The sequence below is a fragment of the Scyliorhinus torazame genome, chromosome 16 (assembly GCF_047496885.1).
Source record: "Scyliorhinus torazame isolate Kashiwa2021f chromosome 16, sScyTor2.1, whole genome shotgun sequence".
In the NCBI taxonomy this organism is placed as follows: Eukaryota; Metazoa; Chordata; class Chondrichthyes; order Carcharhiniformes; family Scyliorhinidae; genus Scyliorhinus; species Scyliorhinus torazame.
The window spans coordinates 10,646,208-10,661,596 of record NC_092722.1 but is presented as its reverse complement, the minus strand read 5'-3'; the positions used below and the strand labels follow the sequence as shown (position 1 = coordinate 10,661,596).

The following is a 15,389-nucleotide window of genomic DNA, read 5'->3' as shown; positions in this document are numbered from 1 at the left end:
GGAAACCGGAGCACCCGGAGGAAACCCACGCACACACGGGGAGGATGTGCAGACTCCGCACAGACAGTGACCCAAGCCGGAATCGAACCTGGGACCCTGGAGCTGTGAAGCAATTGTGCTAACCACAGTGCTACCGTGCGGCCCTGTAGCTTTATCACTCAATTTGGAGAGAGCTTGATACAACAAATTCTCAAATGTCCTTACTTAAAGCTATGAACAGACAGTGAACTCCCCGTCAGTTTTACATGAGGGAAACAAGAATATCATCTGAACGAAGAACAATACAGGACAGGAACAGGCCCTTCAGCCCTCCAAACCTGTACCGGTCATGATACCAACCTTGGCCTAAACCCTCAACACTTCTGTCATGATATTCATGTGAACATCACAGCACATACATACACACATAATGATGGACAGATCAACGGACCAATCAACACACACAACACAACAGCCAATCACGGACAAGAGCATACACAGTACAAAGCAGGGAACACGACACTTCCTGGGCACTCGAGCAGGAGAGAACTCAGGGCACAGACCTCATTGCCAGCCACTCAGAGGTTCACCATGTGCTGTATACCAGAGTTTACTATGTTTATACTTCAATTAAATAAAACTGTGTTGTACCATACGCAACCGTGTTGGTTCGTCTGTGTGTCAGAGTACCCAACACTTCATGATACCAGGAGTGAATTGACACCTACCCACAAATCTGCCATCCTGTGCCACGGACACCGTCAACACACCGCAGCCGCTGCAAGTCGCTGGGAACCTCGGCGTAAATTGGAAGCTAGCATTGGAAGCTAGCAATTGAAAGGGCAGCACGGTAGCCTTGTGGATAGCACAATTGCTTCACAGCTCCAGGGTCCGAGGTTCGATTCCCGGCTTGGGTCACTGTCTGTGCGGAGTCTGCACGTTCTCCCCGTGTGTGCGTGGGTTTCCTCCGGGTGCTCCGGTTTCCTCCCACAGTCCAAAGATGTGCGGGTTAGGTGGATTGGCCATACTAAATTGCCCATAGTGTCCAAAATTGCCCTTAGTGTTGGGTGGGGTTACTGGGTTATGGGGATAGGGTGGCGGTGTTGACCTTGGGTAGGGTGCTCTTTCCAAGAGCCGGTGCAGACTCGATGGGCCGAATGGCCTCCTTCTGCACTGTAAATTCTATGATAATCTATGATAACCTATTCAAGCAGCGCTTCCAGCTCTTCCTGGAAGCCAACAAAAGAGGGGGCGCCTCGGACACCAGAAAGATCGCCCTCCTCCTCACCACCGCAGGGCAGCATGCCATCCATATCTACAACTCCCTGGTGTTCGCGGAAGGCGAGGACAAATCCAAATACGAGACGGTCCTTCTCAAGCTCGACCAACACTTCAACGTCGAGGTCAACGAGAGCTTCGAGAGGTATGTCTTCCAGCAGCACCTGCAAGGTAAGGATGAGCTCTTTCAGTCATTCCTTACGCATCTCCGCATCCTCGCGCAGTCCTGCGGTTACGACACCACCTCAGACTCCATGATTCGGGACCAGATCGTTTTTGGGGTCGCCTCGGGCACCCTAAGCCAGCAGCTTTAAAAAATAAAAGGCCTCACCTTAGCCTCCGCAATCGAAGCCTGTGTCCTGCACGAAAACGCGACTAGCCGCTATGCACAATTTCTGGCGACCGAATCGGCGCGGCGGCGGTCCTACGCGGCCCGATCAGCGAGCCAGGTGCCCCACGAGGCCGAACGGGTCCAGGCGATCGAGTTCCTCCCGGCCCGCGGCCCGGATGACGGCGGCCATTTCGCGCGCTTTTCGGGGCCTCCCGCACTTGTGCGCGCCAAAACCTACGGCAACACTGAGGGACGTGATGCGCAGGCGCGCCCGACGCAAGACTGAACTGCGCATGCGCAGTGGCGCAACGAACGCCATGACGTCATGACGTGTGGCAACTGTGGAGCTGCACATTTTAAGCGGCAATGATCCGCAAGAACCTGACAATGCCTACACTGTGGCAAGGTGGGCCACTACGCTGCTTACTGTCGAGCAGCTCAACCTGTCGATCTTCCACATCTCCGACAACCTCGCAGGGACGTGCGGACCATTCAGCCTCCCCATTACGAATCTTGCCCAGACGACATCCAGACCGGTGACACAGACGACCGAGACGCCTTCCGTGTTGCGGTCATTGATGGGAACCGAGTTAACACGATCAATCCGGGCAATGAATGGTGTGCCACCCTGACAGTCAACCGATCGCCAATAACTTTCCGCCTGGACACTGGCGCCTCCGCCAACCTCATAGCATGGTCAGCCTTCTACGCCATGAAGGTCGGACCACCAATTCGGCCGACCCGGTGCAGGATGGTTGACTACAATGGGAACGTTATCCCGGCTATGGGATCCTGCCAGCTCCAGGTGACACACAACACACACACGGCCACACTCTCATTCGAGATAGTCGGCTCATCGAAGGATTCCCTGCTAGGCGCACAGGCGTGCAAGGCTTTCCACCTCGTGCAACGAGTCCACTCTCTCTCTCCGGACGGAACGTCTGACTTCCCGGATGCAGAGTTTAACGCACAGCTCCAATTGCTCCTCGCCCACAACCATGAGGCATTCGAGGGCATGGGAACACTGTCATACACCTATAGAATTCGGCTCAAACCAGACGCCACCCCGGTCATTCACGCACCTCGCAGGGTCCCTGCGCCACTCAAAGACCGCCTCAAGCAGCAGCTGCAGGATCTCCAGGACCAAGGGGTCCTATCCAGGGTCACGGAGCCCACACTGTGGGTCAGCTCCATGGTGTGTGTCAAGATGCCCTCCGGCGAGCTCCGGATCTGTATTGACCCAAAAGACCTCAATATCAATATCATGAGGGAACATTACCCCATACCCAAACGGGAAGAGATCACGAGTGAAATGGCCCAGGCGAAAATATTTACCAAACTGGATGCCTCTAAAGGCTTTTGGCAGATCCAACTAGATCCGTCCAGCCGAAAGCTGTGAACTTTCAACACCCCTTTCGGCAGGTTCTGCTACAACCGAATGCCATTTGGCATCATCTTGGCATCCGAGGTCTTTCATAGGATCATGGAGCAGATGATGGAGGGCATCAAAGGGGTGCGCGTCTACGTGGATGACGTCATCATCTGGTCCACCACACTACAGGAGCACATCTATCATCTCCAACGCGTCTTTGCACGCATACGTGAAAACGGCCTGCGCCTCAACCGAGCCAAGTGTTCTTTCGGCCAAACCGAGCTGAAGTTCCTGGGGGACCACATTTCCCGGTCAGGGGTCCGTCCGGATGCAGACAAGGTGAGCGCCATCACAGCCATGCCGCAGCCGGCAGACAAGAAAGCAGTGCTACGCTTCCTAGGCATGGTCAACTTCCTGGGGAAGTTCATTCCCAACCTTGCCTCCCACACGACAGCTCTGCGCCACCTCGTCAAAAAGTCCACGGAGTTCCAGTGGCTGCACACGCACCAGCAGGAATGGGAGGAGCTCAAACTCAAGCTCACCACTGCACTGGTACTGGCGTTTCTCGACACGTCTCGTGCCACTAAAATCTCGACTGATGCCAGCCAGTCCGGCATTGGGGCAGTGCTCCTGCAGCGGGATGACACTGCGTCATGGGCCCCGGTCGCCTATGCCTCGCGGGCCATGACCCCCACAGAGCAGCGCTACGCGCAGTTCGAAAAGGAGTGCCTGCGCTTGCTAACCGGTTTAGGCAAGTTCCATGATTATGTGTATGGTGTTCCCCGGTTCACTGTTGAAACTGACCACTGACCCCTGGTCAGCATCATAAACAAGGACCTGAACGAGATGACCCCTCGCCTCCAGCGCATCCTACTTAAACTCAGGAGGTATGACTTCCAACTGGTCTACACCCCAGGGAAGGACCTTATCATTGCGGATGCCCTATCGAGAGCAGTGAGCACGCCGCCAGATTCAGAGGGGTTTGTCTGTCAGTGGGCAGGATCTGGGTCCCCGCCCCCGATGGTCAATATAAATGCTGTTATCAGTGGTGTCCCACTTCAAAAATAATACAAAATGTGAGAATACTCCCTGACTGCCAGGAGATATTGCCAAACATAAGCCACAGAAACCAAAGAACGACAATCATCCTTGCCAGCAGCAAATCCCGCTACCCCTCCCCCCCACCCCTCACATTCCCAGAATCGCTGGCATCAGGGTTCTCCAAATGGGTCTCCCTTTAGACCCCTCCCCTTCTCAGCGGAACCAGTGACCACCCCACAGGTGAGCGACATCCCACTAGGGTGTGCCAAAGATCCCCCTTTCACCCCCCCCCATCACACCCTCATTCATGACCCCCCCCCCCCCCCCCCCCACCCCCCACCCCCCTCCCCACCCGCCCTTCACATTCCCTCTTCTTTCAGGCCCGGCCCCATTCAGGTCTTGCCCAGCACCCTGCCAATGCCGAGCTGGCACTGCCCCTGGCGCAATGGCAATGCCAATCTGGCTCCTGCCAGGTTGGCACTGCCAAGGTGCCAGGGGCATTGTCATGCCATGTTCCTGATCACGCCGGTTGTGGAGACCAGTAGTGATTCCTCCTGTGCTGGCCGGGAGTGGGGGATACCAGGAGCAGGGTGAATCCAGCTTCAAACCATCCCAGCACGTTCAAATGAAGATTATAACCTGGTTGACATTCAGCGAGGTGTCAGTTGCAGCGGACTGGGCACGCACCCTGTTCAGGGGACTAGATTCTCCGCTTTTGGGACTAAGCCCCCACGCCGCCGGGAAAACTGTGGTCTTTTATGCCAAGAAAACTGGCGTCAAAAGGCCACAGATTCCCCGTCTTGCAGGGAGCCGTCGTGGAGCTCGCAGCTCCAGCTGCCGATACGGCCCCCCGCACAGCCGTGTCAGAGGCCGCGCACACGGTGGCGGCTTCCAGCGGCCGTGCCGTGCTCCACGGCGGACTCAGGGCCGGCAAAATAGTGCCCCCAATCGGCCGCTCACCCGACCCGGACCGCCTGCACACATTACCCCCCAGCCCCGAATGAAGCCCCCCCCCCCCCCGCCCGCCGATCGGCCCTCCCCCGACTGTGGCGGCCGATGGATAATCGGCGCAGCGTACTCCATGAGTACGCCGATTTTCAGGGGGAGGGGGAGAATTTTAAAACCGGCGCTGCTCCCGATTTCGGCTCCAAAACGGATTCTCCGCCCCGTCCCGAACGCGATTTCAGCGTCGGGGAGGGAATCCAGCCCAGGGTGCGTCCTGCTATTGGTCTGAGAGAGCGGGACTTGTGCTGCCAATGAATCGCCCCATAACATCCCACCCATAGGGCGCGATTCTCCACTCCCCGCGCCGGTTGGGAGAATCGCCTGGCGCGCCATTTTCCCCCGCGACGCCGATCCAATGCCCTCCCACGATTCACCCAAGCGGCGAGAATGGCCCCGTCGAGTTCTGCGCGGCGCAGGCCGGGGATACCCAAAATGGTGATTCTCCGCTACATCCACTATTCTCCGGCCCAGATGGGCCGAGCGGCCTGCCCAAAATGACGGCTTCCTACCGGCACCATCCACACTTGGTCGCTGCCGGCGGGAACAGCGCGGGAACGCTGGGGTGGCGGCCTGTGGGGGGCGAGGGGGGTTCTTTCACCGGGGTGGGACTTAAAAGGGGCCTGGCCCGCGATCGGTGCCCACCGATCGGCGGGCCAGCCTCTCTGAAGGAGGACCTCCTTTCCTCCGCGCCCCGCAAGATCCATCTGACATCTTCTTGCGGGGCGGCCTCGGGGAGGACGGCAACCACGCATGCGCGGGTGACGCCAGTTACGCGGCGGATGACGCGGCGCCGCTTTTATGCGGCGCCAATGCCCGGCGCGCGCTGGCGACGCTGCTTTCGCGACCCCCCCCCCCCCCACGAGTTTCTCGCGGCCCCGATCCTAGCCCATTTTCGGGCCCTGAATCGGTCGAGATCGGGGCCGTTTTGCGCCGTCGTGAACCTCAACGGCGTTCACGCCGGCGTGGGCACTTAGTCGCGGGAGCGGAGAATCGCGGTTAATGTCTCCCAAAACCCCGCAAACAGGAACCTAAGTGAACGGAAAATTTATATTTAGTGTCAGCATTAATTTGAAACATTTCCTATGAGAGAAAACAACAGAGTACCAATAACTATTCAACTAGACTGAGGTGTGTTGCATTCAAACACCCATTACATTCTGACAGGACATTATTGCCATTTAAAATTATTCACCATTCAAATTCTCCACTAGCACCTAATGCCCTTCATGAAGTTCATTTTCCCCGAGGTGGAATGTTACCCTTACTAATCATTACCTCAACAGACAGTCTGCTTCAGCCCTGGGGCGAATAGTCTTCATACCAGTGAAAACCAGTATTGATTTTGTTTAACAAAGCAGATAAAAGCATGGACAGCAAGAATAGATTGAGTTACAATAGATCACAGCTGTGTTGCTGTAGCTGTTATGCTAAAATGAATGTCCTCTAATCAAACCTGCAGTGTCCTTCCAATGAACCTTTCATACATCAAAACCTAAAGCCAATGATGCAATGACAATGTGAAATGTAAGATCTTCACAAAAGAAAGACTTGCATTTATGTACCGTCTTTCATGACCTCAAGGTGCCTCAAAGCACTTTACATCTAATGAAGTACATCATAGAATCCCTACAGTGCAGAAGGAGGCCATTTGGCCCATTAAGTCCGCACCTAACCTCCGAAAGAGCCCCCTACCCAAACCCACGCCCTATCCCTGTAACCCCACCTATTCATTTTGGACATCACGGGCAATTTAGCATGGCCAATCCACCTAACCTGGACATCTTTGGACTGTGGAAGGAAGCCGGAGCTCCCACAGGAAACCCATGCAGACATGGTGGGAATGAGCAAACTCCGCATAGTCAACCTTATTCGGAATTGAACCTGGGACCCTGGTGCTGTGAGGCAGCAGTGCTAACCACCTTGCGTGCGGAACTTGGCTATCAATTTCTGCTCGGCGATTCTGCGTTGTCGCGCGTCCTGAAGGCCGCCTTGGAGAACACTTACCCGGAGATCAGAGGCTGAATGCCCTTGACTGCTGAAGTGTTCCCCGACTGGAAGGGAACATTCCTGCCTGAAGATTTTTGCGCGATGTCCGTTCATCCGTTGTCGCAGCTAAGTTCCGCATGCATGAGTACGGCCTCAACCAGGACCTTGGATTCATGTCGTACTGCATTCACCCCCCACCATCTGGCCTGGGCTTCCGAAATCCTACCAACTGCCCTGGCTTGAGACAATTCACACCTCTTTAACCTGCGATTATTCCTCTCTCTGGACCTGTAAAGACTTAATTTCCTGCAAAGACTCGCATTCAGAGTATCATTTTGCATCATTGACTTTGTCTATATATGTGTTTCTGGAACCCAGCTCTTCACTCACCTGATGAAGGAGCTGTGCTCCGAAAGCTAGTGATTCCAAACAAACCTGTTGGACTTTAACCTGATATTCTGCAGTTAGAGGTGCCTTGTTGCCCAAATCCAAAAACCCCTTTGGCAGAATCCGCTGAATTTTTGCCTTTCTTTTAAAGCTGCCCCTCATTCCCCCTCACCCTCTCCCCCACCCCACTGTGGGTGATGCAAAATGTGAGGTCAAATCAGCAGCTGTGCATCTCGGGCTAGACCATCAAAGAAGGTAATTGGAGCTCCATTATCTACCAGACAAAGTGGGAATTCCAAACTTCCATTTAAAAGAAACAGACCTTCGATGGTCCTTTTGCCACTAGGAAATCTCCAGGGGAGCCAACTCAGACAGCAGCCAAATGAAATGGAAACATGAAGGGCGCTATTCTCCCCGCCGCACGCCGGGTGGGAGAACCGCCGGGGCGCCGCGCGAATCGCGCCACGCCGCCCCGACCCCCGCACGCGATTCTCCCATCCCCGGAAACCAGCAGCGCGCGATTCGCACCGGGCATGTACGGAGAACCAGCGAGCAGCGATTTTCCGGCCGGCTGGGACGAGCGGCCGCTACGACACAAAAGGTTCCCGCCGGCGCCGTCCACCCCTGGTCGCTGCCGGTGGGAACTCTGCGGGAACACTGGGGGGGGCGGCCTGTGGGGGGGGGGGGCTCCTTCACCGGGGTGGCCTCCGATGGGGTCTGGCCCGCGATTGGGGCCCACCGATCGGCGGGCCGGCCTCTCCCCCCGCCTACCTCCTTCTGTGCGCGGCCCCAGAATGCGACGGCGTTCACGACGGCGCGAATGCTTGGCCTCAATATCGGAGAATCGCCCCCGAAATCTAATCTGTGATTGGTTAATTTATAACATATTTATTTTCCTTTAATGCTGCTGTGGTGAGTGACCCAGTTTGGAAGTGCAGATTTAACGTTCGTGATTGCTGCTTGCACATCTCACACAAGCAGGACAAATGCAGAACTTGTAATTTCAACAAATGATTTGCCACACCAGACAACACATGGTGGAGCATCGATATTGCACTCTGCTCCATTTCGGACTGGTGACCTCCCTACTGTCACAGTCTGTGTGCCGGATTGCGATAGACTGGCTTGAGATCATCACTGTTCCACTAGCATGGATTGGAAAACATTTGCTTTGGGAATGCGAATCCTGTTTTGCACGCAGTCAGGTATTGCTAACAAAGAGCATTGGACCTATCAAGGTAAACAAGATGTTCGCCGTATCTACGATATAATTTCGCACAAACTTTAGCTCCGTGAATGTTGTCCGCTTTTTTTCATCGAGAGTACATGCATTAGAAGGAGGAATGATAACTTGCTTAAATATGAAACTGCAAAAAAACTCGTATGAGTGCAAAAAATTAGGAGTGCAAGTGGGAAATTTGAGAACGAATGGTTTTAATGTGCTTGCTGAGGTTTTGTGTCCTCTCCCTATTGTTTGCTAGAAGGAGACTTGAATGAAGTTCACTGGAGTTTGAAATATCCAGCCTGCTCTGGCTCACACCAATCTCCTATCGATATTCAGAGCAAAAAAGTGAAGTTTAATGCGACTCTACCCCATATAGAGTTACGTGGATACGACGGACCACATGAAGGGCCGTTCCTAATGATCAATAATGGCCATTCAGGTGGAGTACTCTTTTATGCTACGTTTTAACAATAAAATTACTCTTTGTTTAATTTTAAAAAAATCTACAATACTAGTAGGGGCAAGGGGTCAAATTTGGAAGATGTGGGGAGCGATTCTCCCAAATGGAGCCCAAGTGTTCGCGCTGTCGTGAATGCCGTCGCGTTTCACAACGGCGCGAAACGGCCACGGGGACGACCGATTCTGGTCCCCACAGGGGGCCAGCATGGCACTGGAGTGGATCAAGCCGCTCCAGCCTCCCTTCCCGGCGCCAAATGGGCGTCACGCCAACCCGCGCATGCGCAGTTGGGCCGTACCAACCTGCGCAGGCCCGGGGTTTTCTTACGCGCGCCGGCCCCGACTCAACATGGCGTCGATGTTCAGGGGCCGGCCGCGCAGGAAAGTAGGCCTGCGGGGGGAGGGGGGGGGGGGGGGGGGGAGGCCGGGCAGCCGATCGGCGGGCCCCGATCGCGGGCCAGATCCCATCGGAGGCCCCCCACAGGCCGCTCCCCCACCCTTCGCGCAGAGTTCCCGCCGGCAGCGAGCAGGGGTGAACGGCGGTGGCGGGACTCTGTCGTATCCGCGCGGCCGCTCGGCCCATCTGGGCTGGGCCGCCGATTCCAGCGGCCCACGGCCGGCGCCGTGTCAAACGCGCCGGCGCAAATGGCTCCGATTCTCTGCACCTCGGAGAATCGCGCACCGGCGTTGGGGCGGGTTGTGGCGATTCTCCGGCCTGGCGCGGGGCTCGGAGAATCGCCCCCGTGGTAGATCAAAGTGTAGAAATAAGGTAAAAGAAAACGGTATTATTACGGGGAATGAACAACAGACCGTGACAGGGAGGGATAGGGAGTACAAATCCAACAGTAAATCAGCAGATGTGACTAGAGGTTATAGCAAGAATAACATTCTCAAACTAAACGCTCTGTATCTGAATGCACAAAGTATTCAAAACAAAACTGAGAGCGCACATTGAAATAAGTCAGTACGATTTGATAGCCAGTAGAGAGACAGCAGAAACATGGATTGGGACCTGAATATCAATACGTACAGGACAGTTAGGAAGTGAGGAATAGGTGGAGGGTTCCTCTGTTAGTTAATGAAGGCATTAGCACAGTAGAGAGGGGTAACCTAAGTTCAGGAAACCAAGATGTGGAAACGGTTTGGGTAGTGAGGAGTAATGACAAAAGCAAGAAGCCACTTTTGGGAGCCGTGTACAGGCTCCCTAATAGGAACCTCATAATAGGGTGCAGCATAAAGGAAGAAATAATTGGAGCTTGTCAGTAAGGCAGGCCAATAATAGATATTAATTGGGCAGCTCGGTGGCGCAGTGGTTAGCTGCCTCACGGCGCCGAGGTCCCAGGTTCAATCCCGGCTCTGGGTCACTGTCCGTGTGGAGTTTGCACATTCTGCCCGTGTCTGCGTGGGTTTTGCCCGCACAACCCAAAGATGTGCAGGGTAGGTGGATTGGCCACGCTAAATTGCCCCTTAATTGGAAAAAATGAATTGGGTACTCTAAATTTATTTATTTTTTAAATAAAAAAAAAAAGATTTTAATTTACATATAGACTGGAAAATTCAGAAGGGCAAAGGTATCCGAGATGAAGGGGTCAGAGAATGTTTTCGGGATAGTTTCTTAGAAGAGTGTGTTCTGGAGCCAACCAGGCTATGTTAGGCCTGGCATTGTGCATCGAGATTGGATTAATCAATGATCTCATAGTGAAGCGCCTCTAGATAACAGCGGACATAATACGATGGAATTTCACATTCGGTTTCAGGGTCTGAGACCATGGCCGGTGATTTCTGGCGTTCCCTGCTGGCCGGATCTTCCAGCCCCACCAGAGTTGACATCCGCCGCAGATTCCCTGGCAAAGTGCCGTAGACTTTGGCGGAACCGGAAGATCCCGCCTGTGGCCAACGATGAGCCGCCTCTGCTGTGGGAAAACCCACTGCGGCTGGATAATATATGTTTCTAAACTTAAATAAAGAAGATTATGAGGGCATGAAAAGCATAGCTGGTGAAAGTGAATTGGCAAATTAGGCTAAGGGATTGGTCAATAGAGATGCAGTGGCAAACATTTACGGCGACATTTCAGAGTCCACAGAACAGATACATTTCACGGAGCAAGGAAAAAGTCTAAGGAATGGACACGTTGTTTGTGATTAACTAGAACGACTAAAGATAGTATCAAACTTAAAGGAAAAGCGTATCATTGTGCAGAGTCAGCTGGAAGCTCAGAAGATTGGACAGAATACAAGGAACAAGGGCAGCAGGGTGGCGCAGTGGTTAGCACTGCTGCCTCACGGCGCCAAGGTCCCAGGTTCGATCCCGGCTCTGGGCCACTGTCTGTGTGGCTTTGTGGTCCCTAGATGACATTCTATGTCAGGCCCCATTACCATTTACTAACCCCTGATCTGGCAGCTGGTGCCTTACTCAAAGGAGCTTTTCTGATATTAACACAGCACTTTACATCCCATTAACTCTGATGTGCTTCCGAGAATGCATACCTGTTCTGTCTGAGCTTATTTGTGTTGGATGTTGTTTTTTCTATTGCATATTATGGATTGCATGCTTTTCCTGAAGCTCATACAAGCAGGTGGCAGCACTCGGCTATTACACTGTAAGGTCTCCTCAATGAGGGTCTTCTCACTGTGGTGATATACATCACTGTAAGTACACAAAGGGCTAATGTACATACACTACACCAAGCTAGACACTAGAGGGAACACCAGAGACATGACACACAGACAGTCAATCAATAGGTCAGTAAGATAGGACACAACCAATGGGCAGTTACGATACACACAGGAGGGCATTACACCAACCCATATAAAAGGACACAGCACACATGCTCAGTCTCTTTCCAGTGGAGACACTCAGTGAGTACAGACACAGGGTTGATTGAACATCACACCCACCACGTGGATTGTAGCAGACTGGTTAGTCAGTCTGAGTAGCTATAGCAGGATTAACAGTAGTGTCAAATCCAAGTAGGAGAATTGTTAATAGTTTAATAAACGTGTTGAAGCTATCTCCAAGTCTGAACCTTCCTTTGTCAGAGTGCACATCGAGGAAGCAGCTTATGCTACGTCAAGAGCGTAACAAAACACTCACAGCCATCGTTATTCTGTACATGAGCGCCAGAGAGCTGAGCAGTTAATTAAGTGTTTACAGATCCAGAGATAGGGGGTTACCTATCTAAGCATTGTCTTGCATCTTTGAATTTGTCTATATATATGTTTCTGGAATCTACCTCTTCATTCACCTGAGGAAGGAGCAGAGCTCCGAAAGCTAGTGTTTGAAACAAGCCTGTTGGACTTTAACCTGGTGTTGTAAGACTCCTTACTATGATATTACTGTACAGATTTGCCAGAATGGGGATGAGGAACATAGGAAATAGGAGAAGCCAGTTGGCTCCTTGAGCCTGCTCTGCCGTTCAACCTGATCATGATTGATCTTTGAAGGGCAGCATGGTGGTACAGTGGCTAGCACTGCTGCGTCGTGGTGCTGAGAACCCGGTTCAATCCCGAGTCCAGGTCACTGTCCGTGTGGAGTTTGCACACTCTCCCCGTGTTTGCGTGGGTATCACCCCTACAACATAAAGGTGTGTAGGGCAGGTGAATTGGCCACGCTGAATTGCCCCTTAATTGGAAAAATTAAAAATGAATGATTGATCTTCTACCCTAACACACTATCCCTATTTCCCTTGATGTCATTGCTATCTGGAACTCTATCTATTTTTGTCCTGAACATACTAAATTACTGAGCTTCCACTGCTGCCTGGGGTAGAGAATTCATCACCTTCTGAATGAAGATATTCCTCCGCATCTTAGTGTCCTATCTCAGATTCTGAAATGGTACTACTGGCTCTAGACACTGGCAGAAGGTACCCTTGGTTCTAGTCGTTGGCAGAAGGTACCCCTGGTTCTAAACACTGGCAGAAGGTACCCTTGGTTCTAAATGCTGACAGATGGTACCCCTGGTTCTAGACACTGGCAGAAGGCAGCCCTCGTTCTCGATGCTGGCAGAAGGTACCCCTGATTCTAGCTGCTGGCAGAAGGTACCCCTGATTCTAGCTGCTGGCAGAAGGTAACCCTGGTTCTAGATGCTGGCAGGAGGTACCCCTGGTTCTAGATGCTGTCAGAAGGTACCCCTGGTTCTAGACGCTGGCAGAAGGTCCCTCTAGTTCTAGATGCTTGCAGAAGGTACCCCTGGTTTTAAATGCTGGCATAAGCTTCCATCCTGCATCAACATAATTGAGCTCGAAGAATTTTTTATTTTTCGATGAGATCACCTCTCGTCGTTTGAAACTCTGTGGAGATGGAACTCACTTTGATGGTATTGAGAAACTAATGGGTGTGATCGAGTGGTCACGTTGCGCCTGAAAATCAGCGTTTCCATTGTGGGCGGGATCACTTTTTGGCAAATCTGCATATTAGAACTCTAATATGCAGATTTGCCTCGCTTTAATATGCAATATCCCGAGGCACCTGAGGAGTTGGGATCTAGCCGCTTCGTCTCGGAGACCTCAGGCGACGCCATTCAGTACTGGTCTCCACAAATGGGGACCAGTGGGGGTCTCCCAGGGGATCAGAAGCCCCCGGGTGCTTGCCTTCTGGGCAGGGTGGCATCCTGACATTGCTGGTGCCACCTGGGTACCCTGACACTGGTGCCCTGGCAGTGCTGGTCTGGCATCATGGAAGGACCACCTGGGTGCTAGGTTGGCACTGCCAGGGCACCAGGTTGGCACTGCCAATGTGCCACGCTGCCATTTTTGGCACAGTGGCGATCAGGCCAAGGGTGCCCTGCACGGGTGTTGGGGGTGTGTTGGTGGGCCTGGGAAACCCCTCATAATGAGTTGGGGCTGGGTGGGGGGGGGGGGGGGGGTGCAGGGGTCACATTGGGGGCTCCAGAGATCGGAGCTCCTCAGTATAGAAAACGAGGCTATGTGCGACCTCGGCCGCGTGTTCCTAGCTGAGGCCCTATATCTAATCGGGGACGCGTTATATAGTGTGTTTCTCAGCGCTTAAACAGGATTACCATGGGACTTTGTTCCAATTTAGTTAAATTGCACCCAATGTTTCTGCTCCCATTCTGATCCAGCAGAGGGCAGCAGAGCAGAGCAGCTGATTGGCTGTTGCAGGGAAATTTTGCATCAGTGCATTGCGGTCACCGTATCTTGAAAAAAAAAGACAATCACTGTAAGGATCCCAGCCGAGTAAAGATCAAGAGGGAGACCGAGGGCAGGTAGAAGTAGAAAGAAGTTGAACCGTGATGTCACAGCCTGTAGGTAAGTGATTGGCTGGTGACTGGTAAGTCGTTTTTCTTTTCCCTGAGGTGTTATCGTGCGGGGCGCAGTGGTTGCTGAGTGAGTGCTTGCTGAGAAGGGGAGTAAATTTTTTTTTAAACTTACTGTTGGGAGTTTCCAGCTGAATCCGGTCGGAGTGAGGACAGAGTGACTGCTGGGTAAGTAGTAAAGATTTAAATTGTTTGCACAGACCCATAACAGTTGATTGCTGTTCTCGTGTGGGGCGCAGTGGTTGCTGGTTAAGTGTTTTATTTTTACCTGTATTTAAGTTGGGCATTTTCTGAACCCTAGACACTACACTTGTAATGTCCCCCACCCTTCCATCTCCTTTAACCTAAGGGGTAGAGTGAATAACAGGTAAGCTCTTTCTTTCTTTTTCTTTTTTTATCTAGAGGGGATGGCAGGGAAGGCAGTGCAATGTTCCTCCTGCAGAATGTGTAAAGTGAGGGACGCCGTCAGTGTCCCTGCTGATTTCAATTGTGGGACGTGCACCCATCTCCAGCTCCTCAGAAACCGCGTTAGGGAACTGGAGCTGGAGCTGGAGCTGGATGAACTTCGGATCATTCGGGAGGCAGATGTGGTCATAGATAGTAGCTTCAGGGATGTAGTTACTCTGAAGAATCAAGATAGATGGGTGCCGGCGAGAGGGGCTGGGAGGAAGCAGTCAGTGCAGGGATCCCCTGTGGTCGTTCCCTTCAGTAACAAGTATACTGTTTTGGATACTGTTGAGGGGGACGACCTACCAGGGGTTAGCCACGGTGAACGGATCTCCAGCACTAAGTCCGTCCCTGTGGTTCAGAAGGGAAGGGGGGAGAGCAGGAGAGCAATAGTTATTGGGGGTCGATAGTTAGAGGGACAGACAGACGGTTCTGTGACAGCGAAAGAGACTCACGGATGGTATGTTGCCTCCCGGGTGCCAGGGTCCGAGACTTCTCGGACCATGTTTTCAGAATCCTTAAAGGGGAGGGGGAGCAGTCACAAGTCGTGGTACACATCGGTACCAACGACATAGGTAAGAGAAGGGACGGGGATTTAAAACAG

General features: G+C 52.8%; 1 protein-coding gene across 1 annotated transcript in view; it reads left to right on the top strand.

Moving 5' to 3' along the window:
* Positions 1 to 8,413: 8,413 nt before the first annotated feature.
* The window catches only part of ca6 (carbonic anhydrase VI), a 50,695-nt gene continuing 43,719 nt past the window's right edge, over positions 8,414 to 15,389 (top strand). The window contains exons 1-2 of the mRNA XM_072477924.1: positions 8,414 to 8,617; positions 8,861 to 9,043. Of these exons, the coding sequence (XP_072334025.1) occupies positions 8,530 to 8,617; positions 8,861 to 9,043 (271 nt within the window). The 5' untranslated portion in view covers positions 8,414 to 8,529. The remainder of the gene's footprint in view (positions 8,618 to 8,860; positions 9,044 to 15,389) is intronic.